Consider the following 27,965-nt stretch of genomic DNA (forward strand, 5'->3'; position numbering starts at 1 on the left):
CACCTCATGCAAAATTTCAGCCAAATCGGATAAGAATTGCGCCCTCTATAGGTTCAAGAAGTCAAACCGATTTGAGTCATACTTAACACAGTTAATGAAAGTGATACCAAAACACTACTTGCAAAATTTTGAATATAATCGGGCGAGAATTGCGCCCTCTAGAGGTTCAAGAGGTCAATATCCCAGATCGGTTTATATGGCAGCTGTATCAGGTTATGTACTGATTTGTGCCATACTTGGCACAAAAACACCTCATGCAAAATTTCAGCCAAATCGAATAAGAATTGCGCCCTCTATAGGCTCAAGAAGTCAAAATCCAAGATCGGTTTATATGACAGCTATACCAGATTATGGACCGATTTGAATCATACCAAGCACAGTTAATGGAAGTGCTACCAAAACACTACGTGCGAAATTTCAGTCAAATCGGACGATAATTGCGCCCTCTAGAGGTTCAAGAGGTCAATATCCCAGATCGGTTTACATGGCAGCTATATCAGGTTATTTACTGATTTGTGCCATACTTAGCGCAGTTGTTGAAAGTCATTTCAAAACACCACGTTCAAAATTTCAGCCAAATCGGATAAGAATTGTGCCCTCTATAGGCTCAAGAAGTCAAAATCCAAGATCGGTTTATATGACAGCTATACCATATTATGAACCGATTTGAGTCATACTTAACACAGTTAATGGAAATGCTACCAAAACACTACGTGCAAAATTTCATTTAAATCGGACGAGAATTGCGTCCTTTAGAGGCTCCAGAAATCAAGACCGAAGATCGGTTTATATGACAGCTGTATCAAAACATAAACCAATTTGAGCCATACTTAGCGCAGTTGTTGGATGTGATACCAAAACACCACGTGCAAAATTTCAGTCTAATCGGACGAGAATTGCGCCCTCTAGAGGCTCAAGAAGCCAAGATCCCAGATCAGTTTATATGGCAGCTAGAAATCATAACAAAACACCTCATGCAAAATTTCGGACGAATTGGATGAGAATTGCGCGCTCTATTGGCTCTGGAAGTCAAGATCCAAGATCGGTTTATATGACAGCTATACCAGATTATGAACCGGTTTGAGTCATACTTAGCAATGTTGTTGGAAGTGCTACCAAAACACTACGTGCAAAATTTCATTTAAATCGGACAACAATTGCGACCTCTAGAGGGTGAAGATGTCAAGACCCAAGACCAGTTTATATGGCAGCTATATCAGGTTATATACCGATTTGAACCATACTTCGCACAGTTGTTGAAGTCATAACAAAACACCTCATGCAAAATTTCGGCCGAATTGGATGAGAATTGCGCGCTCTATTGGCTCTAGAAGTCAAGATCCAAGATCGGTTTATATGACAGCTATACCAGATTATGAACCGATTTGAGTCATACTTAGCAATGTTGTTGGAAGTGATATCAAAACACTATGTGCGAAATTTCAGTCAAATCGGACGACAATTGCGCCCTCTAGAGGCTGAAGATATGAAGACCCAAGACTGGTTTATATGGGAGCTGTATCAAAAGATGGACCAATTTGGCCCATTTACAATCACCACCGACCTACACCAATAAGAAGTATTTGTGCAAAATTTCAAGCGGCTGGCTTTACTCCTTTGAAGGTTAGTGTGCTTTCGATAGACAGACGGACGGACGGACAGATGGACGGACGGACATGGCTAGATCGACTTAAAATCTCATGACGATCAAGAACATATGCACTTTATGAGGTCTCAGACGCATATTTCGAGGTGTTACAAACAGAATGACGAAATTTATATACCCCCATCCTATGGTGGAGAGTGTAAAAACACAACAACTACCGAAAGCTTTACCAAATCATTTCTAAATACAGAGTTGCCATCTATTTTCAATGTTTTTTTTTTGGTGTTTTCATATGTGCAAATGGAATGATAAAATTAATACAGCTCCTTTCTTCGTTGGTGCGTATAACAAATATGTTAGGGATCAATATTTCGAAATGATATTTACTTTACTGCCTTTTGGCTTATGAATATACCCTATTTTTATACCCTACACCACCACTGTGGTACAGGGTATTATAACTTAGTGCATTTGCTTGTAACACCCAAAAGGAGAAGAGATAGACCTATTGATAAGTATACCGATTCTCTCCGTCAGTCTGTCTATCCGTCGGTCTGTCCGTCTGTCTGTCTGTCCGTCTGTCTGTCTGTCCGTCTGTCTGTCCATGTTAGTTTCTGTACAAACTACAGGTCGCAATTTTCATCCGATCGTCTTCATATTTGGTACAGGCATGTTTTCAGGCCTAGAGGTCGTCCGATCGTCTTCATATTTGGGACAGGCATTTTTTCAGGCCTAGAGACAAAGCCTATTGAAATTAGAAAAAATCGGATCAGATTTGGATATAGCTCCCCTATATATGTTCGTCCGATTTGCAGTAATACTGCCATAAAATTGTCATTTGTTAACCGATTCTCTCGAAATTTGGCAGGAAGGACTTTCATATGACTCTCGACATTATTAGTGAATTTCTAAGAAATCGGTTCAGATTTAGATATAACTCTCATATATACATATAGCCTGATTTTCACTCATATAGCCATTGCAAGCGCATTTATTGACTAATTTTCCCAAAAATTGTGTACAACACTTTCATCGAGGACTACCACAATATCTGAGAAGTTTGTTTGAAATCGGTTCAGATTTGGATATAGCTCCCATATATATGTTTGTCCGATTTGCAGTAATACTGCAATAAAATTGTCATTTGTTAACCGATTCTCTCGAAATTTGGTAGGAAGGATTTTCTTATGACTCTCGACATTACTGGTGAATTTCCTAGAAATCGTTTCAGATTTAGATATAACTCTCATATATATATCGCCCGATTTTCACTCCTAGAGCCATTTCAAGCGCATTTATCAACCAATCTTTCTAAAACTTTGTACAACGCCTTGCACGACGACTACCACATTATCGGAGAAGTTTCCTCGAAATCGGTTCAGAAATAGATATAGCTCCTATATACATGTTCGTCATTTGTTATTTGTCAACCGTAGTTATTACAGTTTGAACATGTTTGCTCGTTTTATAATAAAATATTTTATTTTTTTTTTTTTAGAAAATAAACATATTTGGTGTATTTGTTCTCATTTTCAAACTTTCTTTGCCATTGATTTATATTCTCCATTGAAAGGACTTTTTTAAAAAATATATTTCTATAATGCAATAATTCGTTGTCTATAAGCCATAATCATGGCCCCTTAAGAGCATCATTTGTCAGGTGGATGGCCTACTTATGTCACATTATTTGGTATTAACAACATATGGCGTAAATCTATGACGCTGTTTGTATTCACGTCTAATGCTACTTCCGCTGGCAGGCACTTTAATCATGCCACTCCGAATTAGATCCTCTCAAACGCCCCTCAACAAGGAAAACAGGATGATGTAAAATGCCAACGCCAACGCCAAACAAACAATGGCGTAAAAACACAAGCAATTCATCGTACAAAAGACATAATTCATAGGACAAGGAAGTAATATCAAACAATTTACGCTTCAATGGAAATACAAGACAACAGTGGGGTGGTTAGGGGGTGGATGGGTATTCCAGGAGCCGTAGAACCAAAAGCCATAAAAACAAATCCACAAAGCCTCTCTTAACCATGTAGGCAAGCGGAAGAAAAGGAACTTGCAGCAAGAAAACAAAAAAAAAAATGATAAGTAGCTAAGTATGAGTTAAATAGGACTCCATGGCAAACAGGACTCTTTGCAGTAGAATGATGTATGAGTGTTTCTGTGTTCTTTTTTGTTTTGTTGCTCGGAACAAATGAAATGAAATAAAATATAATATGAATTATTTGCCGGAAATTTGCCCTTGGCGTTACATGTGAAGGTAGGCATAGCAAACATTGTCCACACAAACACACAGTCAGCCAAACAGGCAAACAGTCTCACAACTCACACTTTTGGCCTTCCGGAGGAAGGGAGCTAAAGCGAAAAATCTCTTCACCTGCGGCATTTGCTGATGTTTTGTGTAGAAAATTTATTACATTTCTGTAGTGGGTTATGTGTACGCTACAAAGGTGATGGTCGTAGATCAAAGCAGATCCAAATTTCACGGAGGTGTGGCGGCAGTAGGCATAATGTTAAATATATGGCTCGACTTTTTTGCTTATTCCTTTCTGATAATGAAATTATGTTCATGCCAGCACTCTTCGGTTGGCCTTAATATCCAGAGAAAAAAGAAACAACATACAAGTAACATAGACGGTACTTATATTTGCCTTAAGGCATATACACACCAGCAGTGCTTACCCATACTACTAGACCGACTTTCATGTTCTTATTATCGCATCTCTGCAGTGTTTGTTTTATTTTTCCTTTTCTAATGCATCTTACAACTTCCGTTGACTTCTTCACTTATTTGCTACGGAAGCTTTATAAATTAAATGTTGTTGGTGGGGTGAACCTTATGCAGGTATATGAGTGCCCGGAAAGAGAGAGAGATACGAGTTGTTGAGAAGTTTAACTGTTTTTTGGTAACATTTTAAAGGTTTCAGAAATGGGGAAAATACATCCTGCTTTATAGTTAGAATTGAAGCAGGAACGTTTAAAGTTGTAGACAATTGCAAGGGAAGGTTTGAAACTAATGAGGAAATGAAACCGAAAGCCATGGAAAAAATTCTCATATACTACAAACAGACAGACGGACAAATAGTTGGAAGAACAGGCGGGCAGACAGATAACGGACGAACGGATAGGCAGACAGACAGAGAGACGGACAGAGTGACGTACAGACAGACGGACAGACAGACAGACAGACAGACAGACGGACAGACGGACAGACGGACAGACGGACAGACAGACAGACGGACAGACAGACGGACAGACGGACAGACAGACAGACAGACAGACAGACAGACAGACAGACAGACAGACAGACAGACAGACAGACAGACAGACAGACAGACAGACAGACAGACAGACAGACAGACAGACAGACAGACAGACAGACAGACAGACAGACAGACAGACAGACAGACAGACGGACAGACAGACGGACAGACAGACGGACAGACAGACGGACAGACAGACGGACAGACAGACGGACAGACAGACGGACAGACAGACGGACAGACAGACGGACAGACAGACGGACAGACAGACGGACAGACAGACGGACAGACAGACGGACAAGCAGACGGACAGACAGACGGACAAGCAGACGGACAGACAGACGGACAGACAGACGGACAGACAGACGGACAGACAGACAGACGGACAGACAGACGGACAGACAGACGGACAGACAGACGGACAGACAGATTGACAGACAGACGGACAGACGGACAGACAGACGGACAGACAGACAGACAGACAGACAGACGGACAGACAGACGGACAGACAGACGGACAGACAGACGGACAGACAGACGGACAGACGGACAGACGGACAGACGGACAGACGGACAGACAGACGGACAGACAGACGGACAGACAGACGGACAGACAGACAGACGGACAGACAGACGGACGGACAGACAGACAGACGGACAGACTGACGGACAGACAGACGGACAGACAGACGGACAGATAGACGGACAGACAGACGGACAGACAGACGGACAGACGGACAGACAGACGGACAGACAGACGGACAGACAGACGGACAGACAGACGGACAGACAGACGGACAGACAGACGGACAGACAGACAGACGGACAGACAGACGGACAGACAGACGGACAGACACATGGAGAGACAGACGAACAGACAGGCGGAGAGACAGACGGAGAGACAGACGGAGAGACAGAAAGACGGACAAACAGACGGACAGACAGATGGACAGACAGACGAACAGACAGACGGAAAAACAGGCGGAGAGACAGACGGAGAGACAGACGGAGAGACAGACGGAGAGACAGACGGAGGGACAGACAGGCGGACAGACAGACGGACAGACAGTCGGACAGATAGTCGGACAGATAGTCGTACATACAGACAAGTAACGAGACAAACAGGCAGCGAGATAGTCAGAGGGACCGGCGTATAGACAGATTGATAGATATGCATGTAGACAGACAGACGGACAGCCAAACGGGCATGATTAAATCCAGAAATCATTAATCATATATTGGTTGCCCAAAAAGTAATTGCGGGTTTTTTAAAAGAAAGTAAATGCATTTTTAATAAAACTTAGAATGAACTTTAATCAAATATACTTTTTTTTATTCTTTTTTTTCTAAAGCAAGCTAAAAGTAACAGCTCATAACTGACAGAAGAAAGAATGCAATTACAGAGTCACAAGCTGTGAAAAAATTTGTCAACGCCGACTATATGAAAAATCCGCAATTACTTTTTGGGCAACCCAATACCAAATAGTGGAAGAGGTTATCATGTCCGCGTATGACGCCGAACTCCTGGGTTCCATCCCCGGAGTGACCATCAGAAAAATTTGCAGCTGTGGTTTTCCCTTTACTAATGCTGGCTCCATTTTTGAGGTATCCTGGCATCTTAAAACCACAGCTGAAAAATCAGAAAATTTTTCAGCTATGCTTACCCCTTACCAATGCTGGCTACATGTTTGAGTTATACTGCCATGCTAAAACCATAGCTGAAAATCAGAAAATTTTTCAGCTGTGGTTATCCCCTTACTAATGCTGTCTGTTAGGGCGAAGATCTTTAAATTTTACAATCTTTGTTTGTTTTGCTTTCGAAACGAGCTCAATGGATCGGAGATGCAAATGGTAAAGGAAAGCCAAAGATAGCAACACACACCAACCACTATGGGACGCCAAGAAACTTTATAGCGCCGTAGGTCGTTGGGGATTGCAAATGGGCCATATCGGTTCAAATTTAGATATAACTCCCATATAAACAAATTTCCAGATATGACTTCTTCAGCCCCTGAAAACCGCAATTTTCATCCGATTTGGTTGAAATTTTGCATGTAGTGTTCTGTTTTGATTTTCAATTATCGGCCTATAATCTGATATAGTTCCATATAAACCGATCTCCCGATTTGACTTCTTGAGCCCATACAAGACAAAATTTTTGGCAGATTTGTCTGAAATTTTGCATGCGGTGTTCTTTTATGACTTGCAACATTTTGCCAAGTTCGGTCCAAATCGGTCTAAAACCTAATACAGCTCCCATATAAACCGATCTCCCGATTTGACTTCTTGAGCCCCTGGAAGCCGCATTTTTTGTCCGATTTGGCTGAAATTTTGCACATAGTGTTTTGTTATGACTTTCAACATCTGCACCAAGTACGATCCAAATCGGTCTATAATTTGATATATGCCCATCAACTAAATTGATTTTGTATACATTTTTAGCATAATCCGTGGTGGTGGGCTGCCAAGATTCGGCCCGGCCGAACTTAACACTCTTTTACTTGCTTTCAATTAAATTCAAGAATTTTTGCATATCTAATCATTATTGCAGAGAAAAGGCATGTGTCCTCCTGCACATTCAAAATTCAATCCCACACGCGTATAGATACAATATATTTTTGGTTTCCAAAAGGGAGACGCTACTAAATTAAATGTAATTGGTCTGGTCCTTTTTGCTATTTTTAGCTTCATAGATAAAACAGAGGTCTTTTGTTAAACTTCCCTTTAGGCTTAAGGAAAACGAGGCTAATTTCGGATAACCTTTCTTTCTTGTTGTGTAACTTACCTTAATCAAATATTTCCCTCTGACATATTTTCCTTAGATTGTGCAAGGAACAATCTTCACTTAATTTGGGGCTAAGCCCCGACCATGGCTAATAAATTTATGAAGTTCCTAAGCCAAGCAAGGTTATTTGAGTGTGTATTAGTATGGAAATGTCTATGTTATACACATTATACTTGGTTGGGCACACGCACACACTGGGAGAACATGTGGGCAAGAAAAAAAGCAAGAAAATCCTTTTCATAAAAGGCAGGAAATGGCAAACCATGTTTTAATGCAGGAGGTTGCGCATGTGAAAAATTTTTCGGTTTTAAGATATAAACCCTAACTGTTTTTGTGACATCAATGGGGATCATTAACTATTTGAGGACCAATACACTGATTTTATATTTGGACACGTAGCGGATGGATAGGGTTCTTAGAGTCTGCATAAGCCATATGCTAAGAAGCAGGTATATAATTGTTGAATCTCATGCGATAAGGCCAAGCGACATAAGAATAAGGGAGAGAGTGGCAAGAGACGTGACCTTCTTAAGAGGCATTACAACCACTTCTGTGACCTACTGCCAAAAAAAACGTTTTTTTTAACTGTATTTTTTAACGGGTCAGATCAGTCTATGTTTGGATATAGCTGTTGTATTAGCCGATCTCCAGATTTAAGGTATTAGGCCCATAAAAGATGAATTTATTATCTGATTTCGCTGAAATTTTGCACGATAATCAATGCTAGGCTATTCGACATCCATGCCTTACATGTATCAAATCAGTCTTTATTTGGATTTAGCTGTCATATAGACCGATCTTCTAATTTAAGGTCTTTAGCCCATAAAAAGCGCATTTATTATTTGATATCGCTAATTTAACACAATGTGTTGCGTAAGACTCTTAGACCTTCGGGTCGAGTATAGTCAAGATCGGTCTATATTTGAATATGACTGCCATAAAGACCAACCTCTCGATATAAGGTCTTGGGCACATAAAGGGCGCATTTATTGTCAGTGAGTTGTGTTAGGCCCTTCGACATCCTTCTTCAATTTGGAGCAGACCGGTTCGGATTTGGATATAGCGCATTTATTGTCCGATTTCGGCGAGATTTGGGACAGTATGCTGAGTTAGGATCTTCGACAACTTTTTGCAATTTGGTCCCGATGGGTCCAGATTTAGATATAGCTGCCATATTGACCGACCTCTCGATTTATGGTTTTGGGCTCATAAAGGGCGCATTTATTGCCCAATGTTGACGAAATTTGGGACAGTGAAATAAGTTAGGTCCCTCGATATCTTTGTACAATATGGACCAGATCGGTCCTGATTTGAATATAGCGGCGATTGAGACCGATCTCTCGATTTAAGGTCTTGGGGCCATAACAGGCGCATTTATTATCCGATTTTGCTAAAATTTAAGACAGTTAGTTGACTTAGGCCATTCGACATCTTTCTTCAATTTGGTCCAGATCGGTTTAGATTTGGACATAGCTGCCATATAGACCGATTTCTCGATATAAGGTTTTGGGCCCATAAAAGGCGCATTTATTGTGCGACTTCGCCGAAATTTGGGACAATGAGTTGCGTTAGGCTCTTCAACAACTTTGTTCTATATAGCACAGATCGGTTCAGATTTGGATATAGCTGCCATGTAGACCGATTTCTCGATTTAAGGTCTTAGGTCCACAAAATGCGCATTAAATGTCCGATTTTGCTGAAATTAAGGACAGTGTGTTGGCTTTAGGCCCTTCGATATCCCTCTTCAATTTGGCCCAGATCGGTCCAGATTTGGATATAGCTGCCGTATAAACCGATCTCTCGATATAAGGTCTTGGGCCCATAAAAGGTCCATTTATTGTCCGATTTCGGCGAAATTTGGGACAGTGAGTTGCGTTAGGCTCTTTGACAACTTTCTGGAATTTGGTCCAGATTTGGATATAGCTGCGATATAGACCGATCTCTCGATTTAAGGTTTTGGCCCATAAAAAGCCCATTTGATATCTGATTTCGCCGTCCGTCTGTCCGTCCGTCTGTCTTTCGAAAGCACCCTAACCTTCGAAGGAGTAAAGCTTTCCGCTTGAAATTATGCACAAATACTTCTTATAAGCGTAGGTCAGTTGGGATTGCAAATGGGCCATATCGGTCCATGTTTTGATATAGCTGCCATATTAACCGATCTGGGATCGTGACTTCTTGAGCCACTAGAGGACGCAATTCTTATCCGATTATGCCAATTATGGTTCTAATCGATCCATAACCTGACATAGCTGTCATACAAACCGATCTTGGCTCTTGACATCTTTAGCCTCTAGAGGGCGCAATTCCTATCCGATTTGACTGAAATCTTGCACAACGCGTTTCGATATGACTTCCAACAACTGTGCTAATTATGCTTTAAATCGGTCCATAATCTGATAGAGCTGCCATATAAACCGATCTTGGATCTTGACTTCTTGACCCATTAGAGGTCAAAATTCTTATCCGATTTGGCTGAAGTGTTGCATGCGTTGTTGTTGCGTGTTCCAACAACTGTGTCAAATATGGTTTAAATCAACATCAGCCGCTTTCAAAATCTTCCAGTGTATCCTTTTAGATGCTCTAGCATTAATACACCAAAAGCTTCCTTTTTGCTTATCATGTTTAGCTCTAACATTGTAGCAGTTGACTGCTTAATATGTTGCCTTCTCTTGCTTAGCTGTTTTGCTGGTAAACGACTACATTTGCTGCTGCAGCTGCTTTCCTGATTTTGACCGGGGTGGTTATATATTGTTCTACTTTTTTTTTTTGTTATTTGAAAGGCAATCTAAGCTATTGTTGAATGCCCGAGGTCAAAACATGGTGAGTTTGTGTAAGAAGAACGTGTTTTTGAGGGGGAAAAAAGAACATCCCATTCACGACATGGTTATTTTCGAAATTTTCAGATACATATGCAACATAATGGACATTCCTGAATAATGCAGACAGCCACTGTCCTTTGCAACATCTTCCCATTTATATTTCCTACTGGCTTAGCAGCTTGCTGCATGGAGCACCATCAATTTGTTATGTGAAAATTAAAAATTTCAATTCACGTGTTTTTTTGGCCCCCTCTAGGCCAAGTTTGAGGGCAGTTACTATTCTGTAGGTGGATGATGGTGTGTATGTGTGTGAAGGATAAATGAAATCTAATTGCGTCCGGCTGGTTTTAAAAGCCGAGACTGTTTCTCTGCCTTCTGCTGTAGTTTTACACGCATCTCTTAGTTAAGGCACGAGAGTTATGCTCTCTCCCTATGGGTGTGTTTAAACGTGTGCTGGGGCTTTAGTAGGTGTTGTAACACTCACCATATGCTTTCATAAACCCAACCAAACTTTAATACCCACACAGCCACTGCTACCGCCATCGCGTTACATGTGGTGGAAGAACAAAAATTTCCAAAAAGCGCACGAGAGTGCGAGAGTACGCTTTTGTGTTAACTTTTGTGTGTATGTGTGCTTAGGGGAGGCTGCCTCTTATATAAACAATGACAACAACAATAACAACAGCAGCAGCAGCAGCAGCAGCTACACCAATACCAAATACTGAAAGCCATTATGTTCACAGGAACAATGGCATTACTTTGGATTTCCTGTCGCCATCGTCCTTTCCGCTTTTCTTCCTTCCTGACTTTACATGCAAGTGTACATGTGTTGTCGATTTTGTAAGAGAGCCTCTATTTGTGTGTGTGTGTATGTGTAGATGTGCGAACACACAAAGATTATGTTTTATAATAAAAACGCAAAGCTCTTTATTATTTCAACATCGTTTTAGTGATTAAAAAATTATTTCAAAAATTTTAGTTTTATTCGCACACGTGTTCACAGAATTCCTTACCTCCCTAGGCCATTCACTCTGCTTGTCAACACCTAACGAGGTTCTGTTGTTGCAAACGGGATTTAAACGTGTATCCGTACAACTCACACTTAATGGTCTTTGGGTGTTTGGGAGTTAAGCTTTGCAGCCCCAACATCATACAGGAAAAAAAATCATGATGATGATGGGCTTTTCATATCAGCCTTGTTCGTGTTATGGTGTATAAATCAGTTTTAATTTTAAATGGATGCAGGCGAGTGTTTGTAGTTGCATTTTCGTAAGTAATATGCTGAAATGTTGCCATTGTAATACAATTTAAAAATAAATCCTGAGCTTGATTGTGATTTCCGTTTGTAAATTTCAGAGATTTTATATAACCGAGCCATGGCATATAAATTTTTGCAAACACTCTCAATGTAATGTTGATGGGTATTCGCATGTTTAGTTTGTAAATACTCTTATTTCACTTAAATGTGAAAGTGTGCGTGTGTATGTGAAGTTTTGTTCATTTAATCCTGTTGAATTATATTTAAATCACATTTTATCGAATTGAGAGAACAAAACCACTCACATCCATTCTGTGTATAGTCGAAACTGGTACAGAAATACTTATGTTTAACTGGACAAAAATATACACACTAAAAATGGTCCAGTGTAAACGTAGCATAAGGATTATTTGTATACCATGTAAAGTACGAAAGTGCATCTAAAAAGGCTTAGCAACTGAAAATGCAATATGCACAAGAATAATGGACACAAATGAAAATCAGTTTTGACTGTTTATTTTTAAAAATGGCCACAAATAATCTTTTAAAAAAGAATAAAAAAATCACTTTAAGAACTGGAGATTTCTGTTTGGGTTTCTGTTATTTGTTATACCCTACACCACCACTTTGATACAGGGTATTATAACTTTGTGCATTTGTTTGCAATGCTAAAAAGGAGAACAGCTAGATTTATCGATAAGTATACCGATCGGCTAAGTATCACTTCCTGATTCGATTCAGCTATGTCCGTCTATCTGTGCATGTATTCTTAGAATCAAAGAACAGGTCGTTGTCCAATTTTCACAAAATTTAGTATAAGTCTCTTTTATGGTTCAAGAACGAACTATTGATTTTGATTTTAGTTGATTTTGAAAAAAATCGGTCAATATTTAGATATAGCTCCCATATATATCTTTCATCCGATGTGCCTTTTTATAGCTGTGGAAGTCACAATTTTGGTCCGATCCTTACAAAATGTGGCGCAAAGTGTTTATTTGACGTCCCAATATGTGTGCAAAATTTCATAAAAATCGGCTCAGATTTAGATATAGCTCCCATATATACCCTTCTTCCGTTATGCCCTTTTAAAGCTGTAGGAGCCACAATTTTGATCCGATCTTTAGCAAATTTAGCATAATATGCTTCGTGTGACGTCTTAATACAAGTGCAAAATTTCATGGAAATCGGTACAGGTTTAGTTTTAGCTCCCTCTGGAGGCCACCATAGCGCAGAGGTTTGCATGTCCGCCTATGACCATGAACGACTGGGTTTAAATCCTGTCAAGAACATTAGAAACAAGTAAGAGTGTGCTAAGTTCGGCCGGGGCGAATCTTATATACCCTCCACCGTGGATCGCATTTCTATGCGCGGTATCTATTTTTAGGCAAACAAAGAATATTGAATAAGAACTGTTATGCTATTGAGGCTATATCAAGTTATAGTCTGATTCGGACCATAAATGAATGCTGAATATTGTAGAAGACATTGTATAATATTTCAGTTCATTTGGGTAAGAATTGCGCCTTGTGGGGGCTAAAGAAGCAAAATCGGGATATCTGTTTATATGGGAGCTGTATCAAGCTATTGATCGATTCATACTATATTAGACTCGTGTGTTGAGGGTCATGAGAGAAGCCGTTAAACAAAGTTTCTGCCAAATCGGATGAGAATTGCGCCCTCTATAGGTTGAAGGAGTCAGATCCCAGATCGGTTTATATGGCAGCTATACCAGATTATGAACCGATTTGAATCATACTTACCACAGTTGTTGGAAGTGAAACCAAAACACCACGTGAAAAATGACAGCCAAATCAAATAAGAATTGCGCCCTCTAGAGGCTCAAAGGGTCAAGACCCCGATAGGTTTATATGACAGCTATATCGGGTTATGTAACGATTTGAATCGTACTAAGCACAGTTGTTGGAAGTGATACCTAAATACTACGTGCAAAATTTCAGTCAAATCGGACGAGAATTGCGCCCTCTAGAGGCTGAAGAAGTCAGGATTGGAAGTCATAACAAAACACCTCATGCAAAATTTCAGCCAAATCGGATAAGAATTGCGCCATCTAGAGACTAAAGAAGTCAAGACCCAAGATCGGTTTATATGGAAGCTATATCAGGTTATGTACCGATTTGAATCATACTATACAAAGTTGTTGGAAGTGATACCAAAAAACTACGTCCAAAATGTCAGTCCAATCGGGCGAGAATTGCGCCCTCTAGAGGCTGAAGAAGTCAAGATTGGAAGTCATAACAAAACACCTCATGCAAAATTTCAGCCAAATCGGATGAGAATTGTGCGCTCTATTGGCTCAAGAAATCGAGATCCAAGATCGGTTTATATGACAGCTATATCAGATTATGAATCGATTTGACTCATACTTAGCACAATTATTGAAAGTCATACCAAAATACTTAAAGCTAAATTTTAGCCAAATCGGATAAAAATTGCGCCCTCTAGAGGCTAAAGAAGTCAAGACCCAAGATCGGTTTATATGGCAGCTATATCAAAACATTGACCGATTTGAACCATACTTAGCGCAGTTATTGGAAGTGATACCAAAACACCATGTGCATAATTTCAGCCAAATCGGGTAAGAATTGCGCCCTGTAGAGGCTGAAGAAGTCAAGACCCAAAATCGGTTTTTATGGCAGCTATATTAAAACATGGAACGATTAGAACCATACTTAGCGCGGTTATTGGAAGTGATACCAAAACACCATGTGCGAAATTTAAGTCAAATCGGACGAGAATTGCGCCCTCTATAGGCTAAAGAACGCAGGACCCAAGATCGGTTTATATGGCAGCTATATCAAAAGATGGACCAATTTGGCCCATTTACAATCCCAACCGACTTACACTAATAAAAAGTATTTGTGTAAAATATCAAGCGGCTAGCTTTACTCATTCGAAAATTAGCGTGCTTTCGACAGACGGAGGGACGGACAGTCGGAGGACATGGCTAGATCGACTTAAAATGACATGACGATCAAGAATATATATACTTCATGGGGTCTCAGACTCATATTTCGAGGTGTTACAAACAGAATGACGAAATTAGTGTACCCCCATCCTACGGTGGAGGGTATAAAAATTCACTTTAAGATTTAAGGTTTTCTTTTTAGATTTCTGCTATCTGTATTTTTTATACCCACCACAATAGGATGGGGGTTATATTCTTTTAGTCATTCCGTTTGCAACGTATCGAAATATTAATTTCCGACCCTATAAAGTATATATATTTCGGATCGTCGTAATATTGTAAGACGATTTAACGATGTCCGTATGTCTGTCTGTCTGCCCGTCCGTCCGTTGTAATTACTCTGCAGCCTTCAAAAATTGAGGTATTGAGCTGAAATTTGGCACAGATACGTTTTTTTGGCTCACGCTGGTTGAGTTCTTGAACGGACCTATTGGGGTCATATTTGGATATAGATGCTATATAGACCGATCTGCCGATAAAGGGTCTAATGCACATAAATGCTTTATTTTCCATCCGATTTCGCTGCAATTTAAAACAGTGAGTCTTCTTAGGCCTCCCGACATCTGACCCAAATATGGTTCAGATCGAACTATATTTATATATAGCTGCCATATAGACCGATCTCCCGGTAAAGGGTCTAAAGCCCCTAAAAGCTTTATTTACTACCCGATTTCGCTGAAATTTAGGAAATTGGTTTATTTCAAGCCTGCTGATATCTGACCTAAATATGGCCCAGATCGGCCTATATTTAGATATAGCTACTATATGGATCGATCTGCCGATAAATGATTTATTTATCATCCGATTTCGCTGCAATTTGAAACAGTGAGTAGTTTAGACCTCCCGACATCTGACCCAATTATGGTTCGAATCGGACTACATTTAGATATAGCTGCCATATAGACCGATCTCCCGATAAAGGGTCTGAAGGTCATTAAACCTTTATTTATTACCCGATTTCGCTGAAATTTGCAGCAGTGGATTATTTTAAACCTCCTAACTTCGGACTTAAATATGGTACAGATCGGACTATATTTAGATATATCTACCATATAGACCGATCTCCCGATAAAGGGTCTGAAGCCCATAAAAGCTGTATTTATTACCCGATTTCTCTAAAATTTGAAACAGTTGGTAGTTCTTAGGAATCTCGACATCCGTCCCAAATATGGTTCGGATCGGATTGTATTTGGATATAGCTACCATATAGACCGATCTCCCGATAAGGGGTCTGAAGCCCATAAAAGCTTTATTTTTTATCCGATTTCGCTGAAATTTGGAATTGTGCGCAGTTTTAAGCCTCTCAGCATCCAAATATGGTACAGATTGGACTATATTTAGATATAGCTGCCATATCGACCGTTCTCCCGATAAAGGGTCTGAAGCCCAACAAAACTCTATTTATTACCCGATTTCGTTGAAATTTGAAACAGTGGGTAGTTTTAGGACTCTCGACATCCTTCATAAATGTGGTTGGGATCGGACAATATTTAGATATAGCTGCCTTATATACCGATCTCTTTATAAAGGTATGAAGCCTAAAGAGGCTTTATTTTTTATCCGATTTCGCTGAAATTTGAAACAGTAAGCAGTTTTAGGCTACCCACCATCTAACCGAAATATGGTTTAGATCAGAATATATTTAGATATAGTTGTCATATAGACCGATATGCCTATTAAGGGTCCGAAGCTCATAGAAGCTTCATTTATTGCCCGATTTTGTAGAAATTTTAAATACAAAATTCAACAGTGACATATATTTATTAGACCACTCAATGTCCGTGCCGAAATTGGTTGCATAAGTTATCCAATTTTCACCGGATTGTGACAAAAGTGGCTTTACATGTATACCTGAGGTGGTGGGTATCCAAAGTTCGGCCCGGCCGAACTTAATGCCTTCTTACTTGTTTTTTTTTTTTTTTTAATTTCACTCTCGTTTCTGGGTTTCCCTCAAAAACAAAAAAAAAAAGTAATACTTGTCGTACTTACATAACTTACCATATGGCCCCAGTTGGGCAGCCACACGAACACGTTCTATGACCACGGGTGGATCACTGCGTCCTTTGGCATTGACAGCATAAACATGGAATTGATATTCTCGACCGGGTTCCAAATTGTTTAAACGAAACTGGGGATTAGACTCTTGCATGCGGAAGATGGGTGCCGAGGTTGCCTAAAAGTATCAAAACAAAATAGAAGAAAATGTGAGTATTACAGCAAACATTATTATCTATGCATAAGAGTTTAATGCTGGCAGAAAGCGAAAACAGACATTGTTGTGTGTTAAACAAGATGGGGGTTTGACTTCCCCGAATCTGTTGTTTCTTTCCTTAAATGTTAGATATTTGACCTTAGAAAGACACCAAAGCAAAGGCGGACCATTGAAGATGTGTGTTTTGCAATGACCCGCCTTTGCTTTTGGTGGCCCGGTATTATGCCATCAAAGTTCGTTGGAGCATCAAACAAAATAAAACATTTTTATTTATAGCCCCAAAAAATTCTTTAAACAAAACCAAAAGAAAAAAAAAAAAAAACTTTCAAACGGAATTACGAAAATAAACTCCATACTCTGGTAAAGAGCTAGGGAATGAATAGAAGAGACCGTAAGCAATTGAAATTCAAAGCTGCAGTGAACAAAAGTATGTTTGAGATATTAATTCTATAGACATAAGCGTGCACCCTCTTTTCAATCTAACTTAACCTAAATCAATAGACATTGCTTACATAAAACCTAAAAGTTTTGACCCATGAACAATTTTTCCGGGAAAATTCTAGTACGGAAAATAGGGAATATTTCCCCCATATCAAAGAAAGGGGGGAAAGAATAGTATCCGCTTTAAGATAAGGGGCACACTAACTTCGTCATACCATTTGTAAAACCTAGAAATATTGACCCAAGATCTACAAATATTGGTCATGACATGTAAGTCAATCGTGCGATAACCGACCAACTGTCCGTCTAGCAAAATCCTTCGAACTTTCCAACGAGTAAATCTATCCTGTCGAACTTTTTATACCCTACACCACTACTGGAGGCCACCGTAGCGCAGAGATTAGCATGTCCGCCTATGACGCTGAACGCCTGGGTTCCAACCCTGGCGAGACCATCAGAAAAAAATGTTCACCGGTGGTTTTCCCCTCCTAATGCTGGCGACATTTGTGAGGTACTATGCCATGTAAAACTTCTCTATAAAGAGGTGTCGCACTGCGGATCGCCGTTCGGACTCTGGCTATAAAAGAGAAAGACCCAATGATAAGTTTACGGATCGACTCAGAATCTCTTTCTGATTCTGTTTAGCTATGTCTGTCTGTCCGTCTGTTTGCCTGCTTGTCTGCCCGTCAGTCTGTATGTCAATTTTAATTTGTGTACAAAGTAAAGGTCGCATTTTCCAACCTACCGTCTACAAATTTGACATAGGGATTGTTTTCGGCCTAGGGACGAAGCCTGTTGAAACTAAAAACCAGTAAGATCGTGCTATTTAAAATTTAAAAATTTCGTGCCTATTTACTTAAGATTTGCAAGTTCTAGCCATGTCCGTCCGTCTGTCCGTCCGTCTGTCCGTCCGTCTGTCCGTCCGTCTGTCCGTCCGTCGATCTGTGGAAAGCACGCTAACTTTCGAAGAATTAAAGCTAGCCGCTTGAAATTTTACACAAATACTTCATATTAAGGTAGGTAGTTGGGATTATAAATGGGCCAAATCGGTCCATGTTTTGATATAGCTGCCATATAAACCGAACTTGGATCTTGACTTCTTGAGCCACAATTCATGTCCAATTTGGCTGTAATTTTGCACAAGGTGTTTTATTATGATCGGTCTATAACCTGATATAGTGGTCATATAAACCTATCTGGGATCTTGAATTCTTGAGCCTCCAGAGGACGTAACTCTTATCCGATTTGGTTGAAATTTTGCACATCCTGTTTTGATATGACTTCCAACAACTGTGCTAAGTATGGTCTAAATCGGTTCATAACCTGATATAGCTGCCATATAAACCGATTTAGGGTCTTGACTTCTTGAGCCACTAGATTTGGCTGAAATTTCGCATGTGGTTTTTTGTTGTGACTACTAACAACTGTATCAAATATGGTACAAATCGATCTATAACCTGATACAGCTGCCATATAAACTGATCTGAAATCTTGACTGCTTGAGCCTCCAGAGGGCGTTCTATGTTATATGGGCGTTCTATTGTTCTATGCTAACACTTGTACTCTAATTATATATTTTCCCCAAAGTTTTCAACGTCAGATGCAACAACAGTGGTGAGGCAAGGAGACGGTGGAGCATACCTGGCATCACTTTATCTGCCTCCGACACTCTGGTACCTCTCCGACACCGCCACCCACCTCAGAGCTGCAACGGCTGGTGAGGAAAGCAAGAGACAGGAAATGAGGTAATAGGGTGCGATGAGAACTCTCACCACATTTCGTGGGGGAGTACCAACATTAATAAGTGGGGCCAAGCCCTGGCAGAATTCTTGAATTCAAACGATGAATTCTTGAATTCAAACGACCTAATAAACTTAATATTGGCAACAATATTGACAATATGTTTGAAAAATGTAATCGATGAGGTTTAGGATTGGAGTGTCTCCATGGAACTCCCTTTTTCTTACCATCGCCACATTAGGTTTAGAATAGCACGGCCAGCGCCGAATCCGATAAGCTTCCGGAATAAGTTGAAAACTAACTGGACCAAATTCGGAAGACTACTCAGAAGTAGACTTTGGTCTACCAAGCATAGAAGACATTGACGACAATCCCAACAGGACTACCACTGCACTGGTAAGGTCTTTCGAAGATAGTTGTCATTTCCGAGAAAGGAAATCAGCCCAAGAAAAACTTTGGATGACCGGGGAGACTCTCAATACTGGGAAAGAGGTCCGCAGACTTTTTAACAGAGCACATCGTAAAGAAGCGGAAGTATATTGGAAAGTGTCTAACACATGGCTCAAGGAATACAATAAAATAACCAGAGCACTAAAATGTGCCTCCTGGAAGCTTTTCTGTTACCAGGTCGATAGCGTTAATGACGCCGCCAAGATGTAAAGGTTTCTCTCAAAAACCCATGTCCAAACTGGAGCTTTAGTGGACGACATGGGAGTGAGCGCAGAGACAATGGAGGACATGTTAAGGCTTTTGATGAAAACCCATTTTCTACAGGATACGACGGAACACACGGAGACATCGGAATCTTGGAATATTTATGTTGATCGAAGGTTTATCATTACGGAATTTATGGTGAAGGATTCCTTGAGGAGCTTCAAAACATTTAAGTCATACGGACCTGATGGAATATTTCCGGCGTTATTACGGAAAGAGGCAGCCTATCTAGCGCCCCAATCGGCCAATATGTTCACAGCGTGCCAGGCACTTGTATATACTGCGAAAGCCTGGAAGGAGGCAGGGGTGGTGTTTATACCCAAGCTCGGCAAAGCAAGTAATGCGACACCAAAGGCCTACAGACCTTTAAGCCTTACGTCCATTCTACTCATAATAATGGAGCGTATTGTGGACACTATTACCAAGACAGCGAGCTTCTCATATACAAACAGCATGCCTATATCAAGAGAAGGTCGGTGGAGACTACCCATCACGAGGTTGTGCATAAAATAAATAGAAGAATCCTTCCACCCCAAGACTTACACATTGGCGGTTTGCATTGATTTCAATGGGTCATTCAACAATGTGCGGAATGATACATTGATCCAATCCTGGGAGCATTACCGGGTGGATCGGGCCCTAAGAGACTGGAAAAACCATATACTAAGGAATAGGTGGATAAATTGCGGGTTCCATGATATAAATATTGGGTTGCCCAAAAAGTTATTGCGGATTTTTCATATAGTCGGCGTTGACAAATTTTTTCAACGGCTTGTGACTCTATAATTGCATTCTTTCTTCTGTCAGTTATCAGCTGTTATTTTTAGCTTGCTTTAGAAAAAAAAGTGTAAAAAAAAGTATATTTGATTAAAGTTCATTCTAAGGTTTATTAAAAATGCATTTACTTTCTTTTAAAAAATCCGCAATTACTTCTTGGGCAACCCAATATAAGGGAGAAAGTGGCACGCCACAGGGGGCATTTTATTGCCACTCCTCTGGGTGACTACCCTAATTGACCCATTACGGACGCCGACTGAGAAGGGATTTGAAGCCGTCGCTATGCATACGATGTTATAATAAATACTTCTAAGGCATAAGGATCCAAAACAGCTATGCAGAAGGGCCGAAAAGGTCTTGCATATGGCATATGACTGGGCTAGACCCAAAGGTTTCAATGTTAACGCAGAGAAGACTGAAATATGCCTGTTCACGAGGAAGACGAAGGTGGGCCAATTCGAAGCACCACGTTTCATCAACAAAACGATTTCGATATCTGACAAAGTCGAATGCTTAGGAGTGATCATGGATTGGAAACTTGGAAGATGTAACACTTCCAAGTTTCAGGAGCGTACTGAGAAGGCTCACAGATGTTGGGCACTATGTAAATAGAATGGGGCCTTAATCCGAGGATAATCCACTGGCTCTACAAGAGTATGATTAGACCAATACATACTTACGCCTGGGTAGTTTGGTGGGCTGCTATGAAGAAAAAGTGCAACATAAGGACCATACAACAGGTTCAGAGAACATGTTGCCTTGGCATTGGGGCACTAGAGACTATTCTAGATATCTGACCCATTGAGATACAGATTAAGTGTGAGGCAGCCACTGCTGCTATGTATAGAGGAGTATGGATAGAGAATAGGAGCAGGACATACCATCGCGGTGTAATCGATAGGAAACTTGCAAGGAATGAAAGAGGTTTCCGATGGGATACCTGAGACAACACTTGAGGTCGAATGCAAGGCACTGCTGCTAGCGCCACAGTCTTGGATTGACGGAATCCTAGTATTGCCATCTGAAAGATTATGTTAGCTAAAGGACAAAGTGGGCCTGGGGGTCTACATTGTGAACCCAGTGACTTAGATTTGGTTTAGACCGCCTAACCATAATACGGTCCTGCAGGCGGAGTTCCGGGCGATCACGGAATGTGTGAAGTGGTGTGGTGCTAACGTAAGAACGTCGAGTGTGAAAATCTTTACGGACAGTAAAATTGCCATAAGGGCATTAACAACCAGGACGATAAGTTAGGTTCGGTTGAAAAGATGGTGCAAATATTTATCCGCCCTATGCCACTATGGACACACACCTAAGTAATCGTACGCTAACTTTCGAAGGAGTAAAGCTAGCCGCTTGAAATTTTGCACAAATACTTCTTATTAGTGTAGGTCGGTTGGGATTGTAAATGGGCCAATTCGGTCCATGTTTTGATATGGCTGCCATATAAACCGATCGTGGGTCTTGACTTCTTGAGCCTATAGAGGACGCAATTCTTATCCAATTTGGCTGAAATTTTGCATAAGGTGTTTTGGTATGACTTCCAATAACTGCGTTAAGTATGGCGCTAATCGGTACATAACCTGATGGGGGTATTCTAATTTCGTTATTCTGTTTGTAAAACCTCGAAATATGCGTCTAAGACCCCATAAAATATATTGCGTTTCCCAAAAAGTAAATACGGATTTTTTAAAAGAAAGTAAATGCATTTTAATAAAACTTTGAATGAACTTTAATCAAATATACTTTTTTACACTTTTTTTCTAAAGCAAGCTAAAAGTAACAGCTACTTATCAGCTGTTACTTTTAGCTTTTTACTTTAGACAGAAGAAAGAATGCAATTACAGAGTCACAAGCTGTGAAAAAATTTGTCAACGCCGACTATATGAAAAATTCGCAATTACTTTTTGGGCAACCCAATATATATTTTTGGTCGTCGTGAGATTTTAAGTCGAACTAGCCATGTCCGTCTGTCCGTCCGTCTGGCTCTCGAAAACACGCTATCTTTTGAAGGAGTAAAGCTAGCCGCTTGAAATTTTGCATAGTCACTTCTTATTAGTGTGTCTCGCCATACTCTAGCCATAAATGAGGTTGTGGTGGCCAAAATACGAAGTAAATCGATTTTCTAGTAATGGTATATTCACTGTTAATATCCAAGTATTACGTCACATATGTGAAAGGAACTTTTATTTGGTATCACTTCTTCTAGAAAACACAAAAAAAGCATCCATAAATCCCTATTTCATCCGATTTTATGTGACCGACAACATAAAAGTAAATTTTTTAAAAAAGTCGAATTTTCAAAATTTTTTGGTTGTCGTTATCACTAGCCATGAAAACCGACTGTCCTTCTTGCGCTTTATTCGTTACATTAAAGGAAATTTCCATACATTTCCAACGATATATAAAACATTTCCCAATTCGGATTCTATTTATTCTTAATTCAATCTAGACTTCACCAAACTAGAGTCCTAAATCATGTAAATGGGTTCAGTAGATTGAAATTTATGGCCCCCAGAAGGTTGGAAAAATCAAAAGTGGTCAACTTTGACACCCTATATCTCAAACTGTATCTCACCCTATATCGCACCCTGTATTAATGATATGGATCTATAGCATTTTCTTGAAAGCCTATGTCTTCCTCTATAAATCTCTAGAATATTTTGTACCGTTAAGATCAACAGATAAAAAGTTGTAGATTTATTTAAAATTTTTTACCATTTGGCCCATTATGGCCCACGTCGCGACGCACAGTGGGATGAGAAAAAAATAAGTGGAAATAAGTCTGCCATTTTTGAACGGATAGAGATATCTTCGTGAAATGTTACATGGTTATAACTGAGGTATTATCCAGTTCATATGCAATTTCAGGGCCCTAGAAATCCCAGGGGCCCATTGATGGGCCTTGAAAGTTGGCCACCTCGGCCCTACAAAATTTTATTCGGGCTGTCAGCAAGCGCAAGACGATCACGGTTTGGCCAAACACCCGATGGAAAGATCAAGTGGTGAGAGATTCCACAAAACTTGGTGTCAGAGATTAATAAGCAGCGCAGAAGAACGAGACACCTGGACCGCTATTCTACATTCGGCTAATGGGACAAATCTTTCGTCATAGGCAATTAAAGTAAAGTAAATAAATTTCTCTGGCGCACCCTGCCAATGTTGGTAATAATTAAATTTTTTTTTTGATATTCGATTTGTTGTCCTTGTACATCTTTTTCTTCTTTGCCCATCAAAAGATGTTAATGTCATGGAAAGTTTTGCAAATAATTATTCATGCCTGAAAATATTATTAGAAAGTTTTCCTATGATGTTTTCAATTTTGGTTCTCTTTTTTAAGGTTATTAGAAGAAAATATTCGGAATGTAATACACCCACACACACACACAGTTACACAAACAAGGAATTGGTTATATTAAAGCAGAAATGGTTGCTGGGGCAACTAACAAATAAGGCATGAATTAAAGGAAAAGTAGGAAAGACAAGGATGATCTATTATGAAATGATTTGGCTTAAATGGACATCTACACTATCTCTACCCCGATCCTTGGGACATTTTTCGGTATCTATGGCAAAGCTAAAAACTGCTCATATGCCAACACTTTGTAGCTTAGCAATGGCATGGTAGAGATGTTACCAATGGCAATGGGCGAACCCTGTAAGGTTCCACCCAAATAGCTGAGCAACTGTCCGGAAATAATTTATAGGCAACCTTAATGAAGTTTGCTGTTTCGACAAAATTTCTAAAAGGAGGCTAGGAAAAACAAAAAAAAAGAAAAGACACCTCAATGTAAACCATTCTGCATATGCTTATCATATAAGATATAAAGTTTTCTCCGGAGGAATGACTAAGCACATGTATGGGTATGTCTATTCGGGTTTTGATCATTTTGGGCAAAAGTCAGAGGTAAAGTTTTTCCAAAACGCACCCATAACTCAAGTTAAAAGAAATTTTAAATAAATGAGTTCATTTAAGGGAAAAAGGATCTGCCCATACCCCTTTTTTTTGTAGGTCTTTCTTTCTGCCAAAGTCCCTAAGGACTTTTTGTTGCTTGATATGCATGTGTTGAAATAATAGTTGGTGCGTAAAGAATTCACTTAAATGCGAAAATATTTCACATCAAATGATAGTCATTCATATTTGCCTTAAATCGAATCCGTATCCGTTTCAAACTCCTAAACTCTGCATAATATGTCAGTCGGTATGGCCCCCAAACACACATGCCCATCTCTGCCCACACTATCGCAAGCCAACTCTTGGTCAGCCTGCCTGAAGGCTTTAAGAGTTGTGCTTCAAAGGAATTGCTTTACAAATGCTATTAATTTGGCCATTTTGAGGCAAAAGGACTGGAACTTTAAGACTTCATATCCAGCTGCTTTCCCCCAACCAACCAAGATACCATTTTGCAAAAAGGCCCATCATCGGCAAAGGCTAAGGAAAAACGAAACAAACAAAAAATAACTCAAATAAACTGCCATAAATATTAAAGCGTATGAATGCAAGAAAAGTTTCAAAACACTTGCCCCCTGGCTAAATTTGAAGATTTTGAATAATTCAAAGTGAAAACTTTGTGCCGAACTTCTTTCATTTTGCCAAGTGAAGGCACACAGTGTGTGAGAGATAGAGCGTGCGAGAGACTTTTGTTTAACAAAATATCTGCTGATGAAAAATTCTTTTGATGGAAATATTTCCTCTAGCCAGCCAAAACCATGGGCTTGACCTACGATTCGCCATTTGTTTCATTCTTAATCTCATTATGGCATAGACCAACTTAAACAACAAAGGATTGTTGTTGCTGTAGCTGCTTTGTTTTAGAGCCCCAATAACAAATGCAAAACTTCATATAGAAAAACTTTTCTAATTATTACCTGATCATTCATTGTGGAAATTTCATTTTCACCCGGATTGGCATCATTAAAACTGCGCGTTGAGTCGGCTGCTCCATTCCACTCACCACCGACAACCTCCAAAACAAAATATTGTGATAGGCCACCATCGCTGCCGGCTATACAAACCACTTCCAGAACAGTATCGTTGCGTAGTTCACAGGATCTAGGAGCTTCGGGGGGATCTGAGGAATTACAATAAATTATTATAAAATATTAACAGCTATAAGTTAGTTGCATCAAATACTGATACTTACTGGCTGGCAGTATATGCACTAAACAGGGCGTTGTTTGCCTACCCACTGCATTGCTGGCCCAACAGGCCAAGGTTATCAGTTCTGAGTCGGTTTGCGGCAGGTACGTCACAGTGCTCACCAGACCATTCGATTGTATTCTCGAATTCAAGACCTAGAAATAAAGAGGCAACAATAAGTTCTCAATGACTTGAATACAAACAAATAAGAGCGTGCTAAGTTCGGCCGGGCCGAATCTTCTATACCCTCCACCATGGATCGCATTTGTCGAGTTCTATGCGCGGTATCCCTTTTAAGGCAAACAAAGAAAATTGAATAAGAACTGTTATGCTATTGGAGCTATATCAAGTTATAGTCCGATTCGGATCATAAATGAATGCTGAACATTGTAGAAGTCAATGTGTAATATTTCAGCTCATTCGGATAAGAATTGCGCCTCAAGGGGGCTCAAGGAGCAAAATCGGGAGATAGGTTTATATGAGAGCTGTATCAAGCTATAGATCGAGTCACACCATATTAGACACGTTTGTTGAAGGTCATGAGAGAAGCCGTTGTGGAAAATTTCAGCCAAATCGGATGAGAATTGCGCCCTCTAGAGGCCAAAGAAGTCAAGACCCAAGATCGGTTTATATGGCAGCTATATCAAAACATAAACCGTGCAAAACTTCAGTCCAATCGGACGAGAATTGCGCCCTCTAGAGGCTGAAGAAGTCAAGACCCAAGATCGGTTTATATGGCAGCTATATCAAAACATGGACCGATTTGAACCATACTTAAAGCAGTTGTTGGAAGTGATACCAAAACACTACGTGCAAAATTTCAGTCCAATCGGACGAGAATTGCGCCCTCTAGAGGCTGAAGAATTCAAGACCCAAGATCGGGTTATATGACAGCTATATCAAAACATTGACCAATGTGAACCATACTTAGAGCAGTTGTTGAAAGTGATACCGAAACACTACGTGCAAAATTTCAGTCCAATAGGAAGAGAATTGCGCCATCTAGAGGCTGAAGAATTCAAGACCCAAGATCGGTTTATATGGCAGTTGTATTAAACCATGCACCGATTTGAACCATACTTAGAGCAGTTGTTGGAAGTGATACCGAAACACCACGTGCAAAATTTCAGTCAAATCGGACGAGAATTGCTCTAGAGGCTGAAGAAGTCAAGACCAAAGATCAGTTTATATGACAGCTATATCAAAACATGGACCAATTTGGCCTATTTACAATCCCAACCGACCTACACTAATAAAAAGTGTTTGTGGAAAATTTCAAGCGACTAGCTTTACTTCTTCGAAAGTTAGCGTGCTTCGACAGACGGACGGACAGACGGACATGGCTAGATTGACTTAGAATCTAGCCATATCTGTACGTCCGTCCGTCTGTCCAAATCACGAAAGCCGTCGAACGCGTAAAGTTATCCGCTTAAAGTCTTGCAAAGATTCCTATTGATGTAGGTCTTTTGGGATTGCAAATGGGCCATATCGGTTCAGGTTTGTATATAGCACCCGTATAAACAGATTTGACTTGACTGTAGCCCCTAGAAGCCTCAATTTTCAGCCGATGTGGCTGAAATTTGGAACAAAGAATTGTGTTATGACTTCCAACATCCACGCCAAGTATAATCCTAATCGGTCAAAATACAGATATAGCGGCCATATAAACCGATCCCCGGAATTGACTTCTTGGGCTCCTAGAAGCTTCAATTTGGCTGAAACTAGAAACAAAGATTTGTGCTATGACCTTCAATATCCATGTTAATGATGATCCTAGTCGTTCTATTTACAAATATAGCCCCCATATATTTCAGTCGATTTGGTTGAAATTCGGATCAAAGACTTGTGTTGTAAGTTTCAACATCCATGGCAAGTATGATCCGAATTGGTTTTTAGACAGATATAGCTCTCATATAAACCCGTCCCCGGAATTAGCGTCTTGTGCTCGTAGAAGCTTCAATTTTCATCCGATTTGGCTGAAATTTAGAACAATGTCTTGTGTTATGACTTCCAACATCCATTTCAAGTGCAATTCTTGTTGGTCTATAAAGTGATATAGCCCTTAAATAAAACGAGCCCAGGATTTGACTTCTTGAGCCCCTAGAAGCCTCAATTTTCATTCGATTTGGCTGAAATTCGGAGCAAAGACATGTGTTGAAAATTCCAACTTCCGTGGCAAGTATGATCGCAATGGGTCTTTAAACGAATA

At 40.0% G+C, this 27,965-nt stretch overlaps 1 protein-coding gene across 4 annotated transcripts in view; it reads right to left on the reverse strand.

The window, feature by feature from the left end:
* The window catches only part of LOC106083864 (neural cell adhesion molecule L1), a 557,698-nt gene that overhangs the window by 78,165 nt on the left and 451,568 nt on the right, over positions 1–27,965 (reverse strand). For 2 of the 4 annotated variants that reach the window (XM_059363589.1, XM_059363587.1), the window contains exons 11-13: positions 25,761–25,911; positions 25,486–25,688; positions 16,731–16,905 (exon numbers count right to left, since the gene is read on the reverse strand). In XM_059363589.1, coding sequence (XP_059219572.1) covers positions 16,731–16,905; positions 25,486–25,688; positions 25,761–25,911 — 529 coding nt within the window. Of the gene's footprint in view, positions 1–16,721; positions 16,906–25,485; positions 25,689–25,760; positions 25,912–27,965 lie in introns of all 4 variants that reach the window. The other 2 variants (XM_059363588.1, XM_059363586.1) reach the window with 1 other exon arrangement.

This window comes from Stomoxys calcitrans, chromosome 2 (genome assembly GCF_963082655.1).
Source record: "Stomoxys calcitrans chromosome 2, idStoCalc2.1, whole genome shotgun sequence".
Classification (NCBI taxonomy): Eukaryota; Metazoa; Arthropoda; class Insecta; order Diptera; family Muscidae; genus Stomoxys; species Stomoxys calcitrans.